This window comes from Vulpes lagopus, chromosome 4 (assembly GCF_018345385.1).
Source record: "Vulpes lagopus strain Blue_001 chromosome 4, ASM1834538v1, whole genome shotgun sequence".
NCBI lineage: Eukaryota > Metazoa > Chordata > Mammalia > Carnivora > Canidae > Vulpes > Vulpes lagopus.
The window spans coordinates 27821996-27843381 of record NC_054827.1 but is presented as its reverse complement, the minus strand read 5'-3'; the positions used below and the strand labels follow the sequence as shown (position 1 = coordinate 27843381).

Here is a 21386-nt window from a genome sequence, read left to right as displayed (position 1 = left end):
AAATTTCAGAATGTGGGAAATATCTCATGCATAGCCCCTTCCCTGAGCAGTAAGATGGGCATTTAGTTTGATTTATTGATAGAATGAGGGGAAAGAATCCAGCTTAGCCTTATCTTCTCTTAAAACTGAATCAATAAATCCTGGGCCTGAATCAATAAATCCTGGGCCTGATGGAAAATAAATTTACTGAAGCTATATGAAAGCTGAGCATAGGTTCTGACTGGCTGCCTTTTGGGTCCTGCTGGCCACCAGCTTACCTAAACCCTGGTAACAGGTTTTCCTTTCATGACTGCAGGGGAGCATCACATTGACATTTCCATTAGTCTGAATAAGTCTCTTGCAGTCATTACAGAACATGTCAACAGCCAGGATCCAGGCAATCATGCCCTAAAATGTCCTCCCTGATATGTTATTGCCTATGGGGGGTGGGGATGTGAGAGAAAGGGAAGAAGACATCGTAGTGCTTGCTTGCGGGCCCTTTGACATGGAAGGCAGTGGTACGCAGACCCAACAGGCAGAAGGTGATGAAAGAACAGGCATTGTGGCAAAAGCAACAGACAGAGTAGATGATCACGGGGCCCATCAGACACATTCCTACATTAATACAACTGTCGCCATCAGCTGAAAGGTGCTGGTCTAACAGACTGAACATGAGTCTGCTGAGCAACACTCCCACGCCTCCACAGAGTAGCATTTTTATTGCAGTATGTCTTTCATGGAAGATGAACAAAACTTTAAATAAATCACAATTACTTATTGCTTAGTATTTTGGATAATAAATTCTTTAGTTTATCAGTACCTCGGGGCCTTCAAATGTGCATTCTTCAAATAGTTTCAATTACATATACATTCTTTCTCCTCAACAATAAATTATTCTTAAAAAAAAAAGAAAAAGGAAAAGATACATAATTTTAAAGCAAAGAAAAACAAAAAAAAAACCCATATATTTTTGACATTGATCTTAAACTTATATGAAAACAACTCTATGTTAGATGCTTAAATATAAATAATAAAGGACATTATGTTATTTACAATGTTACATGGTAAGTTGAGAGAGTCAGAAACTGACATTAACTCATAAAGACAGTAAATGATTTAGGAAAACATCCAAGTAACGTACAATGTGTATTTACAAAAGAATATATAATAGAACTCGTGATATGTGGCCATTTCCTTTTGCCCACATTTCTCTGCAGTGTTTCACGGGTCTTTGCAGATAGAAATCTCTGTGGGTGGTGGAATGGAGCCAGTACTAAAAGATAAAACCAGGCCTTCCTTATTTTCACCAATGTGAGCCATGCACCTTTTAACTCAGGCCAAAAAAAGGAATAATTATGAGCAAGTTACCCTGGATAAACTCCATCTATATCAAGACAGTCACACTTAAACAAGGAAGATATGGTCTGTTGGTGTTTGGGACACATTCACATAGACTCAGGCAGAGTGCCATTTTGTAGAAAGCATGAGGCTGTCCAGGCACTCTTGAAAAAAACAAACAAAAAGTCATACCAGGCAAGAAGGGAGAAAAGGAATCTCGAGTGAGAAAAAGAAGTTCCGCATATACTGCGCTATCCCTCAGTGGGATATGATTTCAGACTCTGGAAACAAAGTTGTTGTCCAACTTCTGGGCAATTTCCACTCCCTGAAAACCCCTGAAAGCTTGCTCCATGCTGGGAGCATTGGTTCACGCTCCTTCTTGGATTGCCACTACACTGCCTGGGTTTATAGACAGCGATGGTTGAGAGAGCCACATGGCAACTAGGCATCGCAAAGCTGGTGGCAGTAGTGGCCTCAAGTGCCCTGAGGGGGCAGCTTGCCTTTCTTACCAAGGCAAGCTCTTGTTCTATAGGTGAAAAGGCTGCCCCAGCTAATATGCCACCTCTCTGAGTGACCAGAATCAAGCTGGAAATAAAATTTCCTCTTGTCCTAAATGTTCATATATATTTGCAACCGGAAAATGCATAGCGATTTTCATACTGAGGAAAGCGTTGGTTGCTCTCAGCAGAAGATTTCATTTATTCCTGAAATTCTCCACAATGGGGCATCTGAATACTCCAATACCTAAAGAATTTTGAAACAGAAATTTTAGACTTTTCATTAATGGTAGAAAGTTCTTTATTGACATAGTCTCTGAATGAGCCAAGGCCTTCAAAGTAATATTAGCATAATTTAAAGAACCTCTTTGGGTTGACTGCCTTCTTCCCCCTGCCATGAGCTTACTTATTTCTACAGAACCAAGAGCACAGAGAAGTGGCATGTGAGTAAGGAGGATGGTTTAGGATACCAAATATTCAGAGTAATTTCAAGGACCTGCAAACACACATCTCTGCAGGTTGTAGAAACAGAAAAGGAGCTTAATGACATGACTCATGCCCAGCCTGCATTTTCCCAAGAACTGCCTGCATGTCACTTCTTCCCATGAATTTTAACATAGAAATTTGGTGAAGAATCTAATCCAGTTCACCTGCAAACAAGAAACAGTTGCTCTCGCTGACTTCACGCCTGGTATTTTGAAGCCCCTGACGACCTGTTTCCTATTTTGTCCCATGGATCCCAGGAAGCCACTGGGAATCTAAGTAAAGCTCTAGCCTGATTTGACAGATCTCAGGCAGGGCATGAAATGGGGCCTGCTTTTTTTTTTTTTTTTTAATCCCCTTACTTTCCGGAATTAGCATTTGTTCCAAATGTTAACACCTATTGGCCTTCCTTGGACTTAACAGAGAACATGCGAAGTTTAGACCCATCTTCATCCTGTTTTGTGACAGTAAAGCAAAAGGTAAGGAAGGGGGGAAATAGATGATACAGTCTGCGGATTGAGAGGTCAGTACACAGATGGGGTCACTTCTGCAAGTAAAGATGCAACCTTTCCAACGCTATCAACATTCCCTGATAAATTGTCACTTGTGGAAGGCTCTTGTTAATCACAAATCACATGCACGTTGGCCATTCCTGACAAAAATGCATGGTTAGACCTGATCGAGGCAACATTGAAAAACAAGAGAAAAATCATGAGGAGAAAGGAGTGGTCAACAAAACTGTTTGAAATTGCAGCTAAGTCACACAGCTCTTCTCCAAACCTATGCCTTCTATATACATTCACTCCTTCTAGACAGAACTCATTCTACAACAGAACTACTTCCCTGTGATGACTAGTCACCACCACGCACGGCAGGCATATTTCACTGCAGAAGTATTACAGACAAATCGCTAAGTGTGCCATAACATGTCTGTTCTTGAGCTGATAAGACACAACCAATCGTTTGCTCCAAAATCAGTGAAAAACACAAGTCAGGAACGACTGCACCTCTTTCAGCTATGGTTTGATTTTTCAACTAGATGACCTGCTGTGTCATTCCCCCAGAAAGTGAGGTGGAGTTCTCTTATAAGGTGATGGATTTACCCTGATAGCAAGTCGGAACTCGTTTTCTCTGCTGTTCCCCAAACTGTTGCTCTTTGTCAAGAAAAATAAACCCAAACAAAGCAAATGGTAGCTCTTTTTAGTGAGAGCAAGCTGTCTTCTGATTAAGAATATAGTTTTTTTTTTAAATCACAATATTACTTTCTTCCTAATATTTAACATTACTTAATGCAGTTTCCTGCTGTAATTAATAGTAGCATGCTGTTGGATCTACTATTATCTCAGAGCCCAATGAAGCAAACCTTTGGCTGGCAGAGTAGACACAACTCATTTCATATACTGAAAGCAAAAGAAAACTTCGTACAAAAGAGAAGAGTATTTGGATGGATGTGCCATTACAAGACGTACTGATCGGGCGCTACTATAAGCAAACAGAGGGACAGTTGCAAGTCTTGCAAATCATACATCCCGTCAACATCATAATGCAATGCACGAGAAGCCAGCGAAAACTGAATAAATGGGAGGTTTTGCTGAAATACGGTGGAAAAGCAATCACAGTAACTGTACAAAACTTGCTCTCAACATAACAGAACATAAAGGCACCATTGATATCTTTCTCGTTTTGAAATACTGTAAAAAATTGCTACATATGGCACATAACACATTTTTACATACATATATTTAATTTATAAAAGTTTTTTTTCCTGTTTTCTATTTGCAGAACTGCTAAAATAAAATAAATTGTTTAATTTAAGGTGGAATACTTTATTATATAAAATAAAGTTTTACAGGTGAATCTATGTGTTTATTTAGGTTTTATACAGCGATAGGGTCTTGGTTAGCGATTACACTAGACAGCCTGGCCTGCAATTCTTCCTGCGTCGAGAAGCGGCCTGCTGGGTTAGTCCTGCTGTCCGCCAGGCGGAAGGCAGGTGCTGCCTCCAGACTGGCCGCCAGGGGGTTCTGAATGCCCAGGAAGGGTGTATCTTCCCCTACTCTCTCATCTTCTGTTTCGCTCTCTGAGTTAGTGCCCTCAGCACTTGCGTTGCTGTCCATTTCCAACCTGTTGGCAATGTGGCCATTGGGCTTGGTTCTTTTGGCCCTCCGGCTACTGGTGAGTTTCTTAACAGGCTCTTGAGCTGGCTCGTACTCCTGGGTGGTTTCATACTCCTCATCCTCCACTATCCTCAAGGGGCTAGGGGGCAGGCTGTTGCTCTCATGTGCGGGGTTATGGTGGTAGGAGTTGAACTGTTGAGAGTGGTGGTCATACTTCTCCCGCAGCCGTGGTGGAGTCACAAGAAGCAGAGGTCTCTCTTCTTCCACAAAGGGGCTGACTGCCATGGAGGGCATGGACACCGTCGTGCTGGACACAGGTGGAGACGTTTCCGAAGGGGGAGATTTGGGGGAGCTTGGCGTGTGGAAATCTACAGGTGACATACGAGCCGGGGTGGTCATTGCTGACACATACCTGTGTGAGCACAGAATACCCTGCATGAGTGCGGCAGAATGAGAGGCATATAGCAGGGAGGGCAAGGGGACAGAGTTCACGATATTATAGAATCAGAAAACAAAGAATTTCTATGCGTTGTCTACTTCTCGATTTTTAATGCGAAGGACATTCGGCACCCTTGGAATCTAAAATTAGGTAACCAAGAGTTTCCTCATGGGAGTACATGCAAAGATCAGCTACGTTGCCTAACTCATCAAAGCTTTGGGGATTTTCAATCTCATCGTGATGTTAAATAAAAGCGTGTGAGTCAGGACAAAAGGGCACTAGGTCCTGGAAAATTTTCAGTTTACAAGGACCAAGGTGCAGGGATTTGGAAGGGAAAGAAGTATTACTTGGATACTATACCTTCCTAAAGGCCAAGGGGTCTTAGAGAATGAAGCCCAAATGGGGAATGGAAGAAGATCTAAGATGAGTTGCTGATAGCTGGATCTGCATGCATTTGGATCTGTGTGCCTTGTTTCTCCTTAGCTCAGCTATAAGGTTATGTCTTATAAAAAAAAAAAGAGCATAGTAACTTAGATTTATTCCTGATAACAGTGTAACACATTTGTGTGCTTTCAGTTTTTCCATGAAATGCAACTTCTTAACATTTATTTTGCAACTCTCCATCCCAGTGACCAAGACATTCAGAAATAAGCCTGAGAGAACCTTATGTTGACCTCCTAGGTACATCCAATCTCTGGTCTCCCTGTCTTCAAAAACCCCTGGCTGCATCAATCTATGGCTTATCTTTTGTGACTGCTCAAGGGTTGGCTGTACTGTGCTTCCTTATGTCATGTTACATCCAATAGTGCTCAGTAAATTTCATTGTCAAGACACTGAGTGCGTTTTTAAAAAACATATTGTGCTTTCTTCCCCTACAACAAGAAGACCTGACTTAGCACTAAAGAAGATGTGACTTATTCAGAGTCACATTTCTCAAGTTTGATAAAAAATGTTGCCACGCATAGCACCAAAGGACTCTTTTCTTCACATTGATGTCACAGAGTTTAATTTGACATGACCTGTGATGACACAGGACACCATTATCTGAACTCTAGCTAACGGGAACAGGAATCTATTAACTTTCCTGCTTTTCAGCCATGATTCAGAGTCAGATGGATGTGAGGTCTAGCTGTATCTAAAATGAAAAAGTGTCTAGAGATGGAGATACCTGGGGCTCAACACTTCAACTTCTGTTTTGGGGATACTTAAGCTCTCTGAGAAGTGCTAATCCAGATTCGGCCCACATATAAAGGTGGCTCTCCATGCTCTCAAGGTTCGGGTATATTTTGTAGTCCTAGATAATATTTGCAGTATGCATGGAAGCCTACAACAGCAGGTAAATGTCAGCCTTTGGAGAGAAATATCACATGTAGTGATGAAGAATTAATCCCTAACCTATTTCTTAGGTTTCAAAAGAGACTAGATTAAGACAGAGTTTCTTAATGCATAAAGATACAATTATATGCATTTAAGACTAATGTTTTAAATTGGTTTTGGACCATGCCTCATTTCCACAGATGAATGACAGAGGAACCTCTAATTCTATAAAGCTCTGAAATACCATTTTGGGGTAAAGACCCTTGAGGAAGTGATCTGCTAGTTCTATAGGACCTACTGGCCCAGAACTAGTCATCCTTTGTTATAAGGACTTCCCAGCCAGTCCATGAGTGGGAAGAGTCTATCAGCCTTATCTCCACCCATGAAACCAGGTATGGATTTGACATTACGTAAACCTTTCCACAAGTGGTCAAAGATTACTCTGAGATGGTGTTACAGTAAACAAACAAACAACATCCCTCTGAGTCTGAAAACAAATGAGTAACAGCTTTCTGAGGTGCCACAAATCCTGGTTGGATACAAGTCTCTCCCAATTTAAGTGAAAATGAATAAAGAGACTCTATAAGGTATTCCTATGAGGCATCTCTTACTTTCCGCTATTCTTTATTTTATCTTGTCTGTAACCCTCACCTCCCAATCCAATCCAATCCAATCCAATCCAATCCAATCCAATCCAATATCCCCAGAAGAAAGCGAAAACATTCTGGAATAAAGCAATATCTGCTTTAAAAACCACATGTGAAGACTGTCAGATGCAACATACAAAATATTTATTCATCCCTTCTTTGAATTTCCTAAAAAGAATATTATATGGTAGAACATAAGTAGCTATTCCCCATGATGGTCCTTGATTTAATTTAACTGAGACTGGAAGGTCAGAAGGAGTTAGCACATGAGAACATGAGACCAGCTCAACCCGAGTTTGGGTGACTCAGCAAATTAGAATTCTAGAAGGGTCCTTATTGATCATTGGTGCCATCTCTCTAAAGTCCCCAAATGAGAAAACTGAAATCCCAAGTGGGTCTGAGCCTAAGGTCAGAGCTAGAACTCCAGGTTAGCTGAATCTTCCACATAAAACCATTCCCGCTCCTTAAGAGTCTGTTGCCCACCAGCCCCTGGGACAAGAGCTCAGATGAAATGACTTCAGCCTTCATCAACTAGAAAATGCCTAGAACAGGCAACTGCTGCCTCTTATTGTCATCAGAGTAGATTTCCTTGGGTCTCTCCCAAGGAAATCTTGAGTCTACTCATGGGGATTCTTCTACTGGGGTTCTTTCTCCTCTGTAGTAGCTCTGCCCTTTGGTTTTACCTTTCACTATGAGGAGAGTCTCGGTAGGAGTCAGGGGTTTCTCTGGCATGCCTGAGGAAGCTGTTACATTCGCGAGGGCCTCCCAAGCCATTGAGTCGTCCTCTTGGGCCCCCAGAGGGGCTGCTGTGCCTACTGTTTTCTACTGATGACATCATGATTACAGAGTGGCTTTCCGAAATGATGCTTTCCGTGTGCCCATTGCTCCAGCTGGAAATGTGAGAGGCAAAGAGATATATGTAGATATTTTTTAATTACATGCAAAAATGGAAACAAAAGGAAGTGACCTGGTAACTATTTCTAACTTACTGGTGTATCAGCAGTTCACTATAACATTACTTGTCTCAGAAGAGAATTATTATTTGCTATAGCGAGGATCCTGAATTTTGTTTGGCTTTGTAAGGATACAGTTTATGCATTTGTTTACCTGTTCAACACATATATACCAAATATCAGTATATACTAAGTGTTCTTACAATCTCCCTGTCCTTGAGTAGCTTAGGTTAAGGAGACACTTGGCCTATGAGGTATATTTGGTGGTCTAGGGTTGCCCTTGGCAGCATGCATATGGATGCATGTGGATCACCAAGGCATCTGAGAATTTAGAGTTCAGCTATTGAATGAGCTCTCATGTGAATTTCTAAGGGCAATCCAATCATTGGAAGAAGTCAACTTCTAAATATTACATAGCACCTAAGACCGATAATTCAATGAGGAGTCAGGCACGAGGAAAGACAATCTCTAATGGGGAACAATAATCCTGTGAGTGGGTATTATTTTCATTTTCAGTAATGAAAAAATTGAGGCTCAAATTTAAACAGCAATTAAGTGGCAGAGCCAGTTGTTGTCCAAAGTCTGTTTTTATCTAAATCTTACATTTTGCTATATGTCCTTGCCTCATAAGTATTTCCTGTTCCTTTCTTAGGCACTGAGAGCAAAAGACAAGGTAGAGAAATTGACTCTTGGAGTAGTGCCATGCAATTTTTTTTTCATTCTCATACCTGTGACTAGGAGTCTGGGTGACGGTGGTGGAGTGGTGAGCTGTTGAGGTATAGTGACTGGTGGAAAAAGATGTTTCCGCTTCTCTCTCAACAATATGTTCACTAGAGATGACATTTTTAGATACATATTGCTGGATAAACAAAGAGACACAACTTGAAGATTCATATAAATCAAAACAGTAATATCATCATCATACACAAAATCTATTCTGCTACATATACCTCATAATAAATTCCATGTCTCCAATAGTCAGATGGCAAATCCTATCCTGACTTTATGGCCTTGAAATTCAGTAAATGAAATTAATGAATTATCCTTTGGATGTGCATCCAATCTTAACTGTGTATTATGAGAAACAGACCTATTTCTTCTATCTTATTTCCAACTGGCAATGTGAGTGGAATTCAATACAAATCTCTGCCCAATATTCCTTTTTGTCAGAGTTGTTATAAGTGAAGAAGAATAACAGACAGTTGAATGAAACAAAAGCATACAGATGTTTTGTCCTATTTCAAATTCCAAGTCAGTAGAGGAATTTTTTTTTCAATATCTATATTTTGGATCTACTTTTCTTTTTCAGTTTCCAAAGGCCCATACTTCCTTAATGATACCACTGGAAGTTTCAACTTGTTGTCAGTGGTGAGCCTAACAAAGCCACTGAGAGATTTGAAGGACTTACAGAAGCTGTCAAGGTCATACATCTTGACAAAGCACATAATACATAGAGGGCCTATACAGAGTGCAAGTAAATTCTACTTATTTTCATCACCAAATTGCATGAGCTATTCTTGCCTTCAATTAGTGCAAGAGGCACATTTCAAAGTTGTGTTTTAAAGGCTGTGAGTTTTTAAAACAAATGGAATTGAATGACAGAAAAAGGCACGGAAAGGAATACTCTCAGATAAAATGGACATTTTATAAGCAGTGGGCTGTGGTCTATAAAATAACTTAATGTATTTATGGAAACCTCCAAAATATACAACTTGAATTATGCTTGAAACTCTAGTTTGTCTCTTAGTGGAGAGGGCTATTCCTTGTGGCTCTTTCTGGGATGTGCAGTTAGCTTGGTTTTTAAGGAAAAGATGGTAATGTCATAAATTATGAGCTCTTTCTAGTCTGTGTGGCATCTCACTTGTGGTCCTTGAAAGGCAATGCAAGCTTGGTGAATCTAATGAAAATAATATCTAACAATTATTGAACACTCACCAAGTGTCACTGGGCTGAGTGTTTTATATGGATTGTCTTATTTAATGGTCATAGAACTTTCTGAAGTAGGTACTATTTTTAGGCCTGTTGTCATAATGAAGAAATAAGGTTTAGACAGATTAAAGCCCAAAGTAACACAGTCTGAGGGATAATTGGAATGCAAGCAGTCATTCTGCTTCCTATAGATTATAACAGACATAGTGGCAGATTGTAGGTGTGTCTGTATGTAGGGAATGCATTTATCAACTCTGAAGAACATTCTAATGAACACTGGTAGGGAGAGTAAAGCAGAAAAATAAACTAATATATTAGCACCTTACTCTGTCTCTGGAAGGTCTCTGCTACAAGACTTGGTGGTGGCTGAGCAACCACCAACTCTAAACTCGGTGTGGGATATATTTGCTCCATACACTTGCCTATAGGATAGAAAAATGGCAGTGCAACATAATCTTCAAGCTTTGCCCAAAAAAAGCAAAATAAATTTCCCTCTTCATTTCAGAGGGAAAGGAAGAAAACAGGAAAAATTAGGTTGGAATAGAAAGAGCAATACTACAAAAGCCAGGAAAGCTGAGTTCAGCTCTGGCCCTTATCTATGTAAAGGGAAGGTTTGAAAGATCATATGTAAAGACTCTTCAGAATGTAATGTTCTATGGCCTAGTTATATTTAAAAGCCTAGTGCTTGGTAAATTTTAAACAGAATATTTGAGTTATTAAAGATATATTTAATCTGGAGGGTTTGACATCATGTAGAAAGAGTCAGGGCATCAGAAAGCATTATGTTCTTCCAGTTTTGCTGCTGAGAAGGGAGTCTGATAGGCCATTTGGCCCTTGCACGCCCTAACTTCTTCCTTTGTAAATCAGAGTCAGTAAATCATCAGGTGCTGGGAGATGCCTCTAAAAAAGATCACTCTAAAGCCCTTAGCTCAGTTATCAGTACTAATCAGTTATAGACAGAGGAGCTGGGATCCCTGGGTAGTGCAGCGGTTTAGCGTCTGCCTTTGGCCCAGGGCGCGATCCTGGAGACCCGGGATCGAATCCCACGTCGGGCTCCCAGTGCATGGAGCCTGCTTCTCCCTCTGCCTATGTCTCTGCCTCTCTCTCTCTCTGTGTGACTATCATAAATAAATTAAAAAGAAAAATAGACAGAGAAGCTTTCATTTCCAAATCATTAAAAAAAAAATTTCCTTCTGATTCTTGTATGATTAATTTTATTATTTTCTTATGTGTTTTTCTTTTCTTTCTTCCAGTTATGCCCTCCCTGCAGAACGAACCCAATATTATGATTCCAACCCCTTAATGAACACTTTACAAGAGGAAATGTGCTGGTTTTACCGTAACCAAATTCACTTTAAAAAATGCTCCCATTATTTTGTCCTGGCAAAACTCTGCATTCCTGGAAGCTGGGGTGATTAATGGCAGTAGCTAAGAGCCTAAGAGCTTTAGAAAATAAATGTCAAGGTGCCTGAACAGAGGAGAGATGCTGAGCTTTTCCACTGGCCAGACTCAACATACATTCACCAGCTGGACGTTCTCAGGGGGCGGGTTGGGGTGGTGAGGCCCGTTTGCTATGTTCACCATGTTGTTGCGTTCAGACCGAAGACTCTGCCGAAGCCGGTCATGAAGCTTTTTCCGTTGTTTCCTGGATAGGAAAAAAGGGAGCATTTATTTTTTCTCTTATTTACATTTCTTGGTACAGCCAATTCTTTATTCCACCAACACACAACTCAGGTAGGAGATTGGTGGTGGTGGTGGCGGAAGATGGTATGCCACTCCGTCTCAGAATTTGCCTATGGACAGAAGTGGAATCACACATTCTTAGTGAATAGGTTTTAGAAGCTGAGTGGGATTCTTACAGAAATCTAACTGGACTGCTGAGAGATAAGAAGAAAGAGAAGACAAGATAAATCAAGTTGATACTTGGCTCAAACCTCAACTTTGTTATCAATACATCTTTGCCTGAGCCTTACAGATGGTCATTTGTCTTAGGTAACAATTTGTGCCATGCCATTGATAAGGCTGATTTCATTTATAATTTTGCCTGTGTGTCTCTTAAGAAGTTGCAGCTAATTGTGTACCTTCTACACAGTGTGTGTGCATGTATAGCATTGTATGTGAGTGCAGCTAGGTACATATTTTGCCCATAGATTTAGCACAATTGTAACATGATCTTATTCTAGTAATACTTTTTGTAGAACTAGGTAATGGATATTGAAATATTGAGATTGAATATAGTAAGACTCGTAAAGTAGATTCCAGTATGACTTATCTCTATCATTTACTCGATTCTGACAACACATGAAATCCAGGGGTATTAAGAAAATGTCATCTGTGCCCTTAATTTTATGGTGGTCTAAAAGCATATTGTGTTTGTTCCTCAGTGCAACATTCAGGTCATGATAATATCCCCATGACTAGTTTTGGCAAGAGAATTTATGTGATGAAGCAACAAAACGAAACAAAACTGTTAACCTTATTTCCTACTTGAAGCATTTCTATGTAAGAAAGAAAAGTGAAAGGAATTCGGGTCACATGGTAATTGTGTTTGTTAATAAAGGACCAGATATAGTGAACACAGATCTGCGTTGTTTTCTCTTATTCTTTCAAAACAAGATTTGCATGATTTTCCTCCCATGAGGTTCCTTTTGTACATCTCACACTTTGAAAGCATTGGAGCCAATAAACTCATTAGACGAAATGGGAAAGTAATTGCAATAATGTTTTAAAAACCTGCATTCCCAACGTCACCAAGTGTTTCCATTATCTCCTAAGTCTGAGTGCAAAGTGGAATGTGTCCTCAGCAGTGACATGACAGGTGCACATTGGGCACCTACCACTGTCCTCTTGGTCCTCTTGGGATGTGGTGGGCCCACACTCACCCACATGCACATGCGCATCCCACAAGCCCGTCCCTCCCAACCCTTTCCTGGGTCACATGTCATGGTGAATGTCCAGAAGTCTTCTGAACACTTTCACACAAATAGGCAAAGCTTTCTAGGTATGTGATTAGAAAAAAAAAAAAAAAGTTCCCAAAATAGATTATTCAGAGGAAAAAATGAGAAGAAATGTCTCCCACCTCCCCACTCCCCCTTTTCAAGACTAGGCTGTTGAAAATGCTTTCTGCAAAGCCCTGGGCCAGCTAAGCCGTCTTCTCTGTGCTAAGGAGAGAGAGGCATGGAGGAGGAAGTTTACTTGGTTTTGCAGTAGGCCACCACACACATGATGCCGACCACAAGCAGGGCGATGCAGATGCCAGTGATGGTCAGCACTCTCTTCTGGTAGAGCTCCTCCGCTTCTGGAAAGTGATGAGAACAGATGTCACCAAAGCCCCCTTATTCTTGCCAGGACTTAAAAACTGAACAGTTGGCATGCTGCATGGCATTGTCCATGTTCACAAGAAAGTAAATATGTAACAATTCATTACTTTTGCAGACATACTTAAGGTACAGCATACTCTGCATTACACTTTGAGCATAAACAGCAAAGCCAGTTGGGGCCATTTGTAATAAAAAAAAATTATACTATTAAATTACTTAGAAGCTACAGATATATATGTATTAAACTGGTAAATCATAAACATTAATTATAAAATAATTATTTAGTTAAAACTGTAGTTTTCAATTTAAAAAAAATCTCTTGCAAAGGCAACAGGAATCAATGCCAATAAAAGGAGCTGGGATTGGAACCATTGGGACCACCCTCACCCTCCTCTGTTCCCCCCTCCCCACTCCCAAACCTCTTTTGATTTCCCAGCTATTTTATATTCCAGTGGTCTTTACAAGGAGCCATTTCTAACTTGAAAAAAAAAAATTCAGAGACATTTGCAAACATGAGCTTGACTTGTAGTTAGCAATAAAACCGAGGCAGGATCTCTACCATTTAACAGTAAAATAAGAACATAAGCAAGACTTTGGGGGTAGCAGGGCACTGTATCAGAGAAAACCCAATATGGTGGGTAGGACAGTCTGGGGCCAAAATGAAGATTTGTCCTTTGAAGGACAATTATAACCACTTCACCAACTGTACTTAGAAACCAAATTTATCTGCGTAAAGAAACCACTAGCACACGTGATATGTGACTTGGAATAGATTGTACATCCCTGTAGTCACCAGCTTGGCAAATTAGCTAAAGGACATTATGGAAGGGAATGTGATGCTTAGAACTGTGGGTTAATAGTACCACTGTACCTTTAATGCAACCAGGTCTCTTCTTCACGGAAGTCTTTCTATTCGCAAATCAGTTTGGGGGGAGGGATCACTTAATTATGCTTTGGTAGGTCAGGTTCTTAACAAAACAGGCAGATTTAACGGTGAGCCTGATCCCTTGGGAACTGAGCTTCCGACCAGTCTAATTACATTTATTGGAAGACATTCTCAAGTTCACCAAAAAAGAGAACTCAAACCGCATTTAAAAAGCAATGTAAGCCAAACTTGCCAAATTGATTACTAAGCTGGCCAAAAACTGGGGGATGTCCTACAAATGAAGGTCTCTTATCTGGACATCAACATGGGGCCTTAGGAAACATTTTCAATCTTCTTTACGGAGAAAGGGCAAGCCGCGGGAAGTTTTCTTGAAATGAAAAAGTGCATTTTAATTTCTGTGATACAGTAGACCTTATCATTAAACAAAACATTTCCTACAAGCCAAGCCCATGGTAATCAAATTCCAGTTAACAGGTCAGGAACATTGTCAAATCAAATTAATATAGCACTGATTATTAACAGGAGGAGGAGGAGAAGAGAAGTCAGTGGGTAAAAGACTAGAATGCTGCAGAAATTTTACAAAAACAAATCAAAAGGGTTGGAAGTGGAAAGGAAAAAACAAACCAAGAGGACAGACAGACTGACAGAATGACAGAGAGAATGGGAAGAAGTCAGGTAGGAGGGAAAAACAAGATTAAAAGTGAAGGAGCCATCTGAAGTCCCTGGCACAGCATGCCTGATACTAAGGGAGGAAAAATAAATAAACAAAATAAAAGCAGAGGGAGGAAATGCTGGGCAGGAAGAGAGAGTGGATGCAAAGTTGGAAGGGTTATCCCATACAGCATAACTCCTACCCTAGGCTGGCGGTCACGTGGAAGCCACAATTAGAAAGCAAAGCAGCTGGTGCATTGCAGTGAAACAATGACCCAGGAGACATAGAGTGGGGGGGGTCACATATTTTTGTGCCGCAAAAGTCAGATGAGGATGTGGAATGTGAATGCTTCTATGTTACTTGCTGTGTCTGCTGCCTCCCCTCCCCCAAAGCCCCAGGACAGGGAATTAAATTTCATGAGGTGTTAATCTGTGAGCAGGATCCACAGGAGCCTCCTCCTTGACCTGGCATGCACATCAGTGTTTAGCAATTTGTCTAAGAAGGGGAGGCAACGCCCCACTGGTCCTTCTTCCAGGGGCCCCGGATGCAGGGTTCCTTTGGGTGTGATGAGTTGGTTCAGAAACAGCAGTCTGGAAGTATCGTTACTATGAGAATGAAGACCCTGCTTTACTGTGCCCTCTCTGGCTCATTCTCTTGGCTTAGTTCGAAAGGGTGAGGGCTTGGTACGCTGGCATCTTAACATTCTATCTTTAGAAAAAGCTGGGAAGTTACTTCTGCCAACTACAAAAATGGCATGTATCTAAGGACTAAAGCGGTAAAAGGGCATCACTCATACTCCCAGGGATTCCGTCGACAAGGTTTTTGATGGCTGCTAATTATGAAAGAATAGACTGACCTCAGTTTGTTAGAACATGTGCTAAGCTGACTCACCATTCTGCCCATGTTATATGGGAAGACACATTTTTTTCCAGTGTAATTGGTCATAGAGATAAAAAGGCAAGCTCAGTAAAGGCCAAAGGGTATAGCAAAAGTGTCAAGATGAACCAATCAAAACCAAGGCCCATGGAATACAGATAATAGGATTAAGATTCTGTATTCAAAACAGTATTTACTGAACATACTACATGTTTCTCATCTCGGTTTCTATTTCATTTTCCAATGATTTTCTACTGTAGGGGAACCCCCTCCCCACGTTATGAATGTGTTAAAAGAGAAATACTTGATGAACAATCATATAAACAATGGGCTCTTTTAACCCTCTTTTTCCCTTATTTTTTTTCCCCAGTGTGTGACAGGGTCAATAGGGCAAGAGCAAATTAGAGGCAGTGCTGAAAAAAAAGAATCCATCAGTCCAGTTGGTGGATCTGCCTTAATAAATGGAAATGCTTTCGAGTCTTTACGGTTTGACTGGACACATTGAAGTCAAACAGATCAAGCATGTTTTCCAGTCTGATCTGTCCAGGCTAAGAGACAGAAGCCTTGTCTTTCTCAATGGTAATTGACCTTTGAGGTCTGATTTTCCTTAAGAACGGAACGTTCTGGTTCAGCACACTGGCTGTCCTGGGACTTGTGAAGTCTTTGGAACCTTTGCCTTTAAGAGGTGTGCACATACCAGCATGATATATCTTTACTGACTCTCAGATCTTCCTGAGGGAGAGGTCCTATATCTGAAGTATCCGTTGCCCTACTTCATTGTTTGGGAATACAAATATTTAATTCTAGTTAGACCCTAAAGTGATAAAATGGGACAAAGATGCTGTTAAGGAAAAGGAAGAAGTGATGGTGGATTTTTCTTCCTCCTGCAGGAAAGGCCAGGAAGCCTTTTCAGTAGTGGAACAATTTTTATTCTGAAGGATGTAATCTAATAGATCCCTCTCATCATGTAGATAACCCACCACCCGAGTGGTATTGGTGGGAACTCTCTTGCTTTTTACTCTTGGGAGATGTTCTGTGATATGCAAAGGGTCACTCATGTATGTGGGGATTTTCTCATCAAATGAATAGTTTCTCTTCCAAGTTTTTTCTTGGGCAGAGGGATGGGCAATCAATTGAATTTCTACCTTGTAATGGACAGAACTTGCAACAGCCTAGTTTTCCATGAATGATGGAAAGTATATTAGGTAGAGACTGTGATGTTATCATCCAAAAGAGAGTAGCAAATATGCTACAGGGTGCCCTCACTGCATGATGTCATCGACACCAGCTGCAGGGAGATCAGCTATTCTTTTAAGCAGGACATTGCTTTGTTGACTCACAGCCATGTTCGAGGGCTGCATGTGGTGTTCAGTAAGCCTGGGTACCTGCACTGTGGGGCCTCTGGGGTGACAGAATGGCTTCCCTCTCCCCCCAAGACTGACCCTGGCTCCCGTTATCTAGGATGAAGTCTTCAAAGGGAGTATTCCCCAAATTCATATGCTGATAAGAGATATTTTATGTTTACAGTGTGAACGTTTCTATTTGATTACTTGTCTGGATAATCTAAGTGACTCAAGGTTAATTCCATTAGCGCTAGAATTTCCACCTAAAATAGCACTGGGCTTATTTCTTTCTGTTTTCTATTTCCTTGCTCATAAGATAATGAGGTTGACTAGAGTCGCGCTTGAATGTCCCCAGAAAATCAGAGTCTGCGCATATGATATTGCATTGCAACATAAAGGTTTCCCAGGTTACTCTATTAAGTGGATGATTTTTTACATTGAATGTCAAATTCTCATCAGCCTAAGATGTGGTGTGTTTTTAAGCTGAGGCATTTAGAGCTTCTTTTGTTCTCTCAGGGCTGGTTTGGTTCCTCCCATAGCCTTATGCATCTCTCCAACTTACCCCAGCTCTGCAATAACAGCATGGTCAGATCCAATCAGAAGGTCAAGGAACATAGGATATGTGTGACTTTGCAGCAGGTGAGGTGGTTTTAAACTCTTAAGTGAAGTTTGGGGATCTAGAAACTGCTGTACTCTGACACTTCGGTAAACTACCCATAGATTGGAAGCAGAGAAATCATTGTTATAGCTGTATGATCCCTTCTGAAGGAAAAGGAAATTAGTTAAGAACTGAAAGGTAAGAGTAGAAAGGGAAAAGATTTCAGCTCATAGGTTCTAAATTCTGCAGGCTAAAAGGAATGATGATTGTCCATACCCATAAATTCAATCCCAAGATGCTCTGCCAATGCAGAAAGTTGACAAAAAAAAGAAAGAAAGGGAAAAAAGTTTCAGAAAAGAGCAATACACTGCACTCCAAAACACATTACACATGACTATTACGGCTCTCTGTGCGTGCACATTTGACAGGACAAATGGTGGGTGGTTAAGGAAGCAGTGCTCAGGTATGCTCTGTGAGTCCCCATAGGGAGCTCTTCTTTTTTAAGAGGTGTGCAAATACCAGCACACCTGTCTTTATTAACCCTTAAAAGACCTTACTGAGGGAGAAGTTGTACTGTTCAACTATCCTCTATGCTACTTCATCATCTGGGAACAGAAATACCGTATTTGTAACCAAAAAAAAGCATTCGGTATTATTTCATTCCCCTCTTTAAAAGGCAGAAGCAAAGTTCTAGAGAGGTGATTCTGTTTTTTACCCAAGGGCACACAGTGGCAGAGCCAGGAGTAGAAGCCAAGAGTATAGCGATTTGGTCTGAAATTTTTACTGCATTGGACTTACATTTTCCATAGTTTGTGGATGGTCATGCTCTAATATTTCTTGTTGTTTGGGTTATTATTATTATATTTTAAGAAAACCTATCTCCTTTTCTGCTCCCCACCTTCTACTTTCTCCACCACTTATATAACATTTTATTCACAGAAAGCAACAAATGCTCCTGCCCAAAAATGCCAGAGAGGGACTTGGGGGCACAGAGCCTACTTCCAGTTTTTGCAAAGAACTCCTGGGTGGCATAGGACAAATTGTCAATGCCTCGCTTTTCCAAATAAAAAAATAAAAAAAAATAAAAAAAAAAAAGAAAGAAAAAGAAAAAAAAAGAAAAAAAAGAAGGGAGCTGAGGGAAGGATTCAATTCTTGGAGTCCTTAGTTAATCTCAATGTATTACTTCTTCAAATAACAGAGAACCAATTAGACGATCACTCCACAGTGCTGAGCTCTGACGCCCAGGTGGGAGCACAGGGTTCCGAGGCCCTGCGGGTGGGGCTGCCCAGGGAAGGCGACTCAAAGGCCTGAGCTCACAGCCCACAGTCCTGGCAGAGGTGTTGAGCGGAGGCTCCAGAATGAAAGGACTACTAGAACCTGGACAGGCTCTAGTGAAGAAATGGGGGAAATGGGCTAATTAGAAATAAAAACAAAAAACCTCCAGAAATGAAGCAAAAGATTGTTAATTGAATTTCATTGGGTGGGACCCTTGAGGATTCGCTATTTGTGCGTGTATGGTGGAGACGCCTGTGGGAAGAAGAACGGGATGAAAACAGATTCAGAAGTCTAGGCTTCTTCCCTTGATCACTGACTGGAGATGCCAGGGCGGTCCATAAATAAGACAAAGCATCTCTTAAGTTTCAAAATGTGCAGTTGAGAGGTTCTTCTAACAGAAACATCAGTTTGGGCATGGACAAAGGACTTCAAGTAGAGAGCAGAAAATAAGATGGTAAGTGTGCTGGAGCTGTAACAGTTCCAGGTCCTGCCTCTGCCATTTGCCTGTTCACTGACTTTGGACCAGTTAGTTTCTCACTGACAAAATGCTTAGGATCCTAACATACGTGTCCCAGGGAGATCCTGTGGAATAGAGGAGCCATGAAAGATGTTGGCCAACAACAAAATGGTTTAAGAGCTCGGACCTATCTGGAAATCTACCTTGGACCACTTATTGCCTGTAGGATTCTTTTTAACTAATTCATGGCCAGGAAAACTTTGAAAGCTCTTGGGGTATACCCAAGAATTTAGACTTTAAAAACTTTTCACCTCTTAATGAAATAAAGCTTCCAGATTAAAAAAAAAATCAGAGTATATCAAATAACAATAAGAGGCATGATGTATAATAGATAGTTTGGTCTGCCCTAGGTCAAGGGTACTCAGGCAAATAACCTAAACTTTTTATAATTTAAAAGCCAAGGGATTTAGGATTAAATTGGTTGCACAATGTTCACAGCAAAATAACAATTTGTTCAAATCCAAATGAACTTCACTTGTTTCTGTGCAACACTCAACTGGACAAAATGACATCTCCCCCACCCCCATTTGCTCCCTTCATATAAACTTTGGAACATTAAGTACAAGAATTCATTTTCCAAGGAAGTGATCTGAAATTTCCTTACACATTTCCTTGAAGATGGGACTCAGTTTTTCTCCCTAGAATCCCTTCCATCTTATGCCTTTTCCTCCTACCGGTCAGTAATAATTTAAGGGTTAAAAATCAAGAGATATCTACAGAAACTCTTTCCAGAGAATCATTATTCCATGCCTACATGAACACTGCTAATGATCTACATTAGTTGCGTAGAAAGCTTGGTTAAGTCTTCAATAAAATTAGTAGCATGCCCATGCATACATATTACTGCATTTACAGTTTTATAGGTAAGTCTGTGAGCCTAACTATAATTTCATTTCATGGGAAGTCATTCATATCAGGCAGCTCCAATTTCAAATAATTCAAAGGGAAATTGGTCCTTAAAACTGGAATCTCTTCTGGCCATAAGCCCTAACGAGGACACAAGCAGAGGAAACATGCATCGGTCATTTTCAACCCGGAGCAAATACTGCTCTAATTTATTTTTTCTATTGCTGGCTACATTTCTTTCATTGTGAGTCAAGGAAAGAAGAATACACACTTTTCATTTGATGAAAAGGTTATTACTTTTATCTGTTCTATTTCATCTAATGCTGGCTTAGGCTCATTATGTGTCATACGCTTCCTATTGAACTTGTGTCTAGCCACTACATTTCTCAAATTAAATTAATAATTCAGAAACACCAAGGTTACTGTAAACAATTTAGTTTCCTTTTCTACATGTGATTTCCTGCTGTGCAGTAAGCAGTATCAAAAATTAATTTAAACCTAAGAGTCTTCAGAAACTATTAAATATTGACTCACTAATCCTTTGCTTTAGGATTTGATAATTATTCGAAGAAAACTGATTAACCTGTAGGTTAATTTAAATTTTCAATTGCATCACAGAAAAGAACAATAAAACGACTTTCTTTTACCACAATTATCTGTACAGCATGTCATGGTTTCTGTTAAAACTTGTAGATATTCAGGATTTTACTCTTTAATATTTTGGGCCTCCTTATGCAAATAATATCAAAGACATATGTATAGTCCTGACTCTCTGCACCTCTGAGACTTCTCAAGGAGTTCTGTAAATGCCACTGCTAGATGGGACCAATTTGGTGTCTGACTTTTAATTTTTGACTTACCTTTACAAATGTAGGTACTTTTTTTTTTCACATATACAAATCCGTATTGCCACTGAGCCTTTTGAAATGTAATAGGAGACTCTCTCTTTGCTCCCAAATTTCCATGTGCACATGAGCACGCTCACCAACACACACACAATAAAGTCTCACTGACACTCAGTTGGACTTTATGATAATTTATGTCAAGGATTGTGCCTTTATTCTACTGTCAGCAAGATACACATATTGGATAAATAAGTTAGTAGCTTCAATGGTTTATAAAGCATTTAGAAATCAACATAATAAATTTATGCACTAGTAACCTCTGATTCAAAACTACTTTTAAGGATATCTACTGGGTTTACTCATTCCAAGAATATGGTTAAAAGTTATATTCTATAATTTGGACTAATCAATAATTACTTCCTATTATATATTAGTTTATATATGATACACTTGTCCATACTGACTCTATTAAAGCTGTGAGTGCTTTTTTATGTTTAATAAATTTATAAATCAATTATGAATTGTCTGT

General features: G+C 40.1%; 1 protein-coding gene across 7 annotated transcripts in view; it reads right to left on the bottom strand.

Moving 5' to 3' along the window:
* Positions 1-681: 681 nt before the first annotated feature.
* Positions 682-21386, bottom strand: part of NRG1 (neuregulin 1) — a 1076683-nt gene continuing 1055978 nt past the window's right edge. For 4 of the 7 annotated variants that reach the window (XM_041753501.1, XM_041753504.1, XM_041753502.1 and 1 more), the window contains 6 exons: positions 17651-17674; positions 12895-12997; positions 11218-11344; positions 8499-8629; positions 7501-7707; positions 682-4826 (listed from right to left, as the gene is read on the bottom strand). In XM_041753501.1, the coding sequence (XP_041609435.1) occupies positions 4175-4826; positions 7501-7707; positions 8499-8629; positions 11218-11344; positions 12895-12997; positions 17651-17674 (1244 nt within the window). In that variant the 3' untranslated portion in view covers positions 682-4174. Of the gene's footprint in view, positions 4827-5213; positions 5356-7500; positions 7708-8498; positions 8630-11217; positions 11345-12894; positions 12998-17650; positions 17675-21386 lie in introns of all 7 variants that reach the window. The other 3 variants (XM_041753505.1, XM_041753507.1, XM_041753503.1) reach the window with 3 other exon arrangements.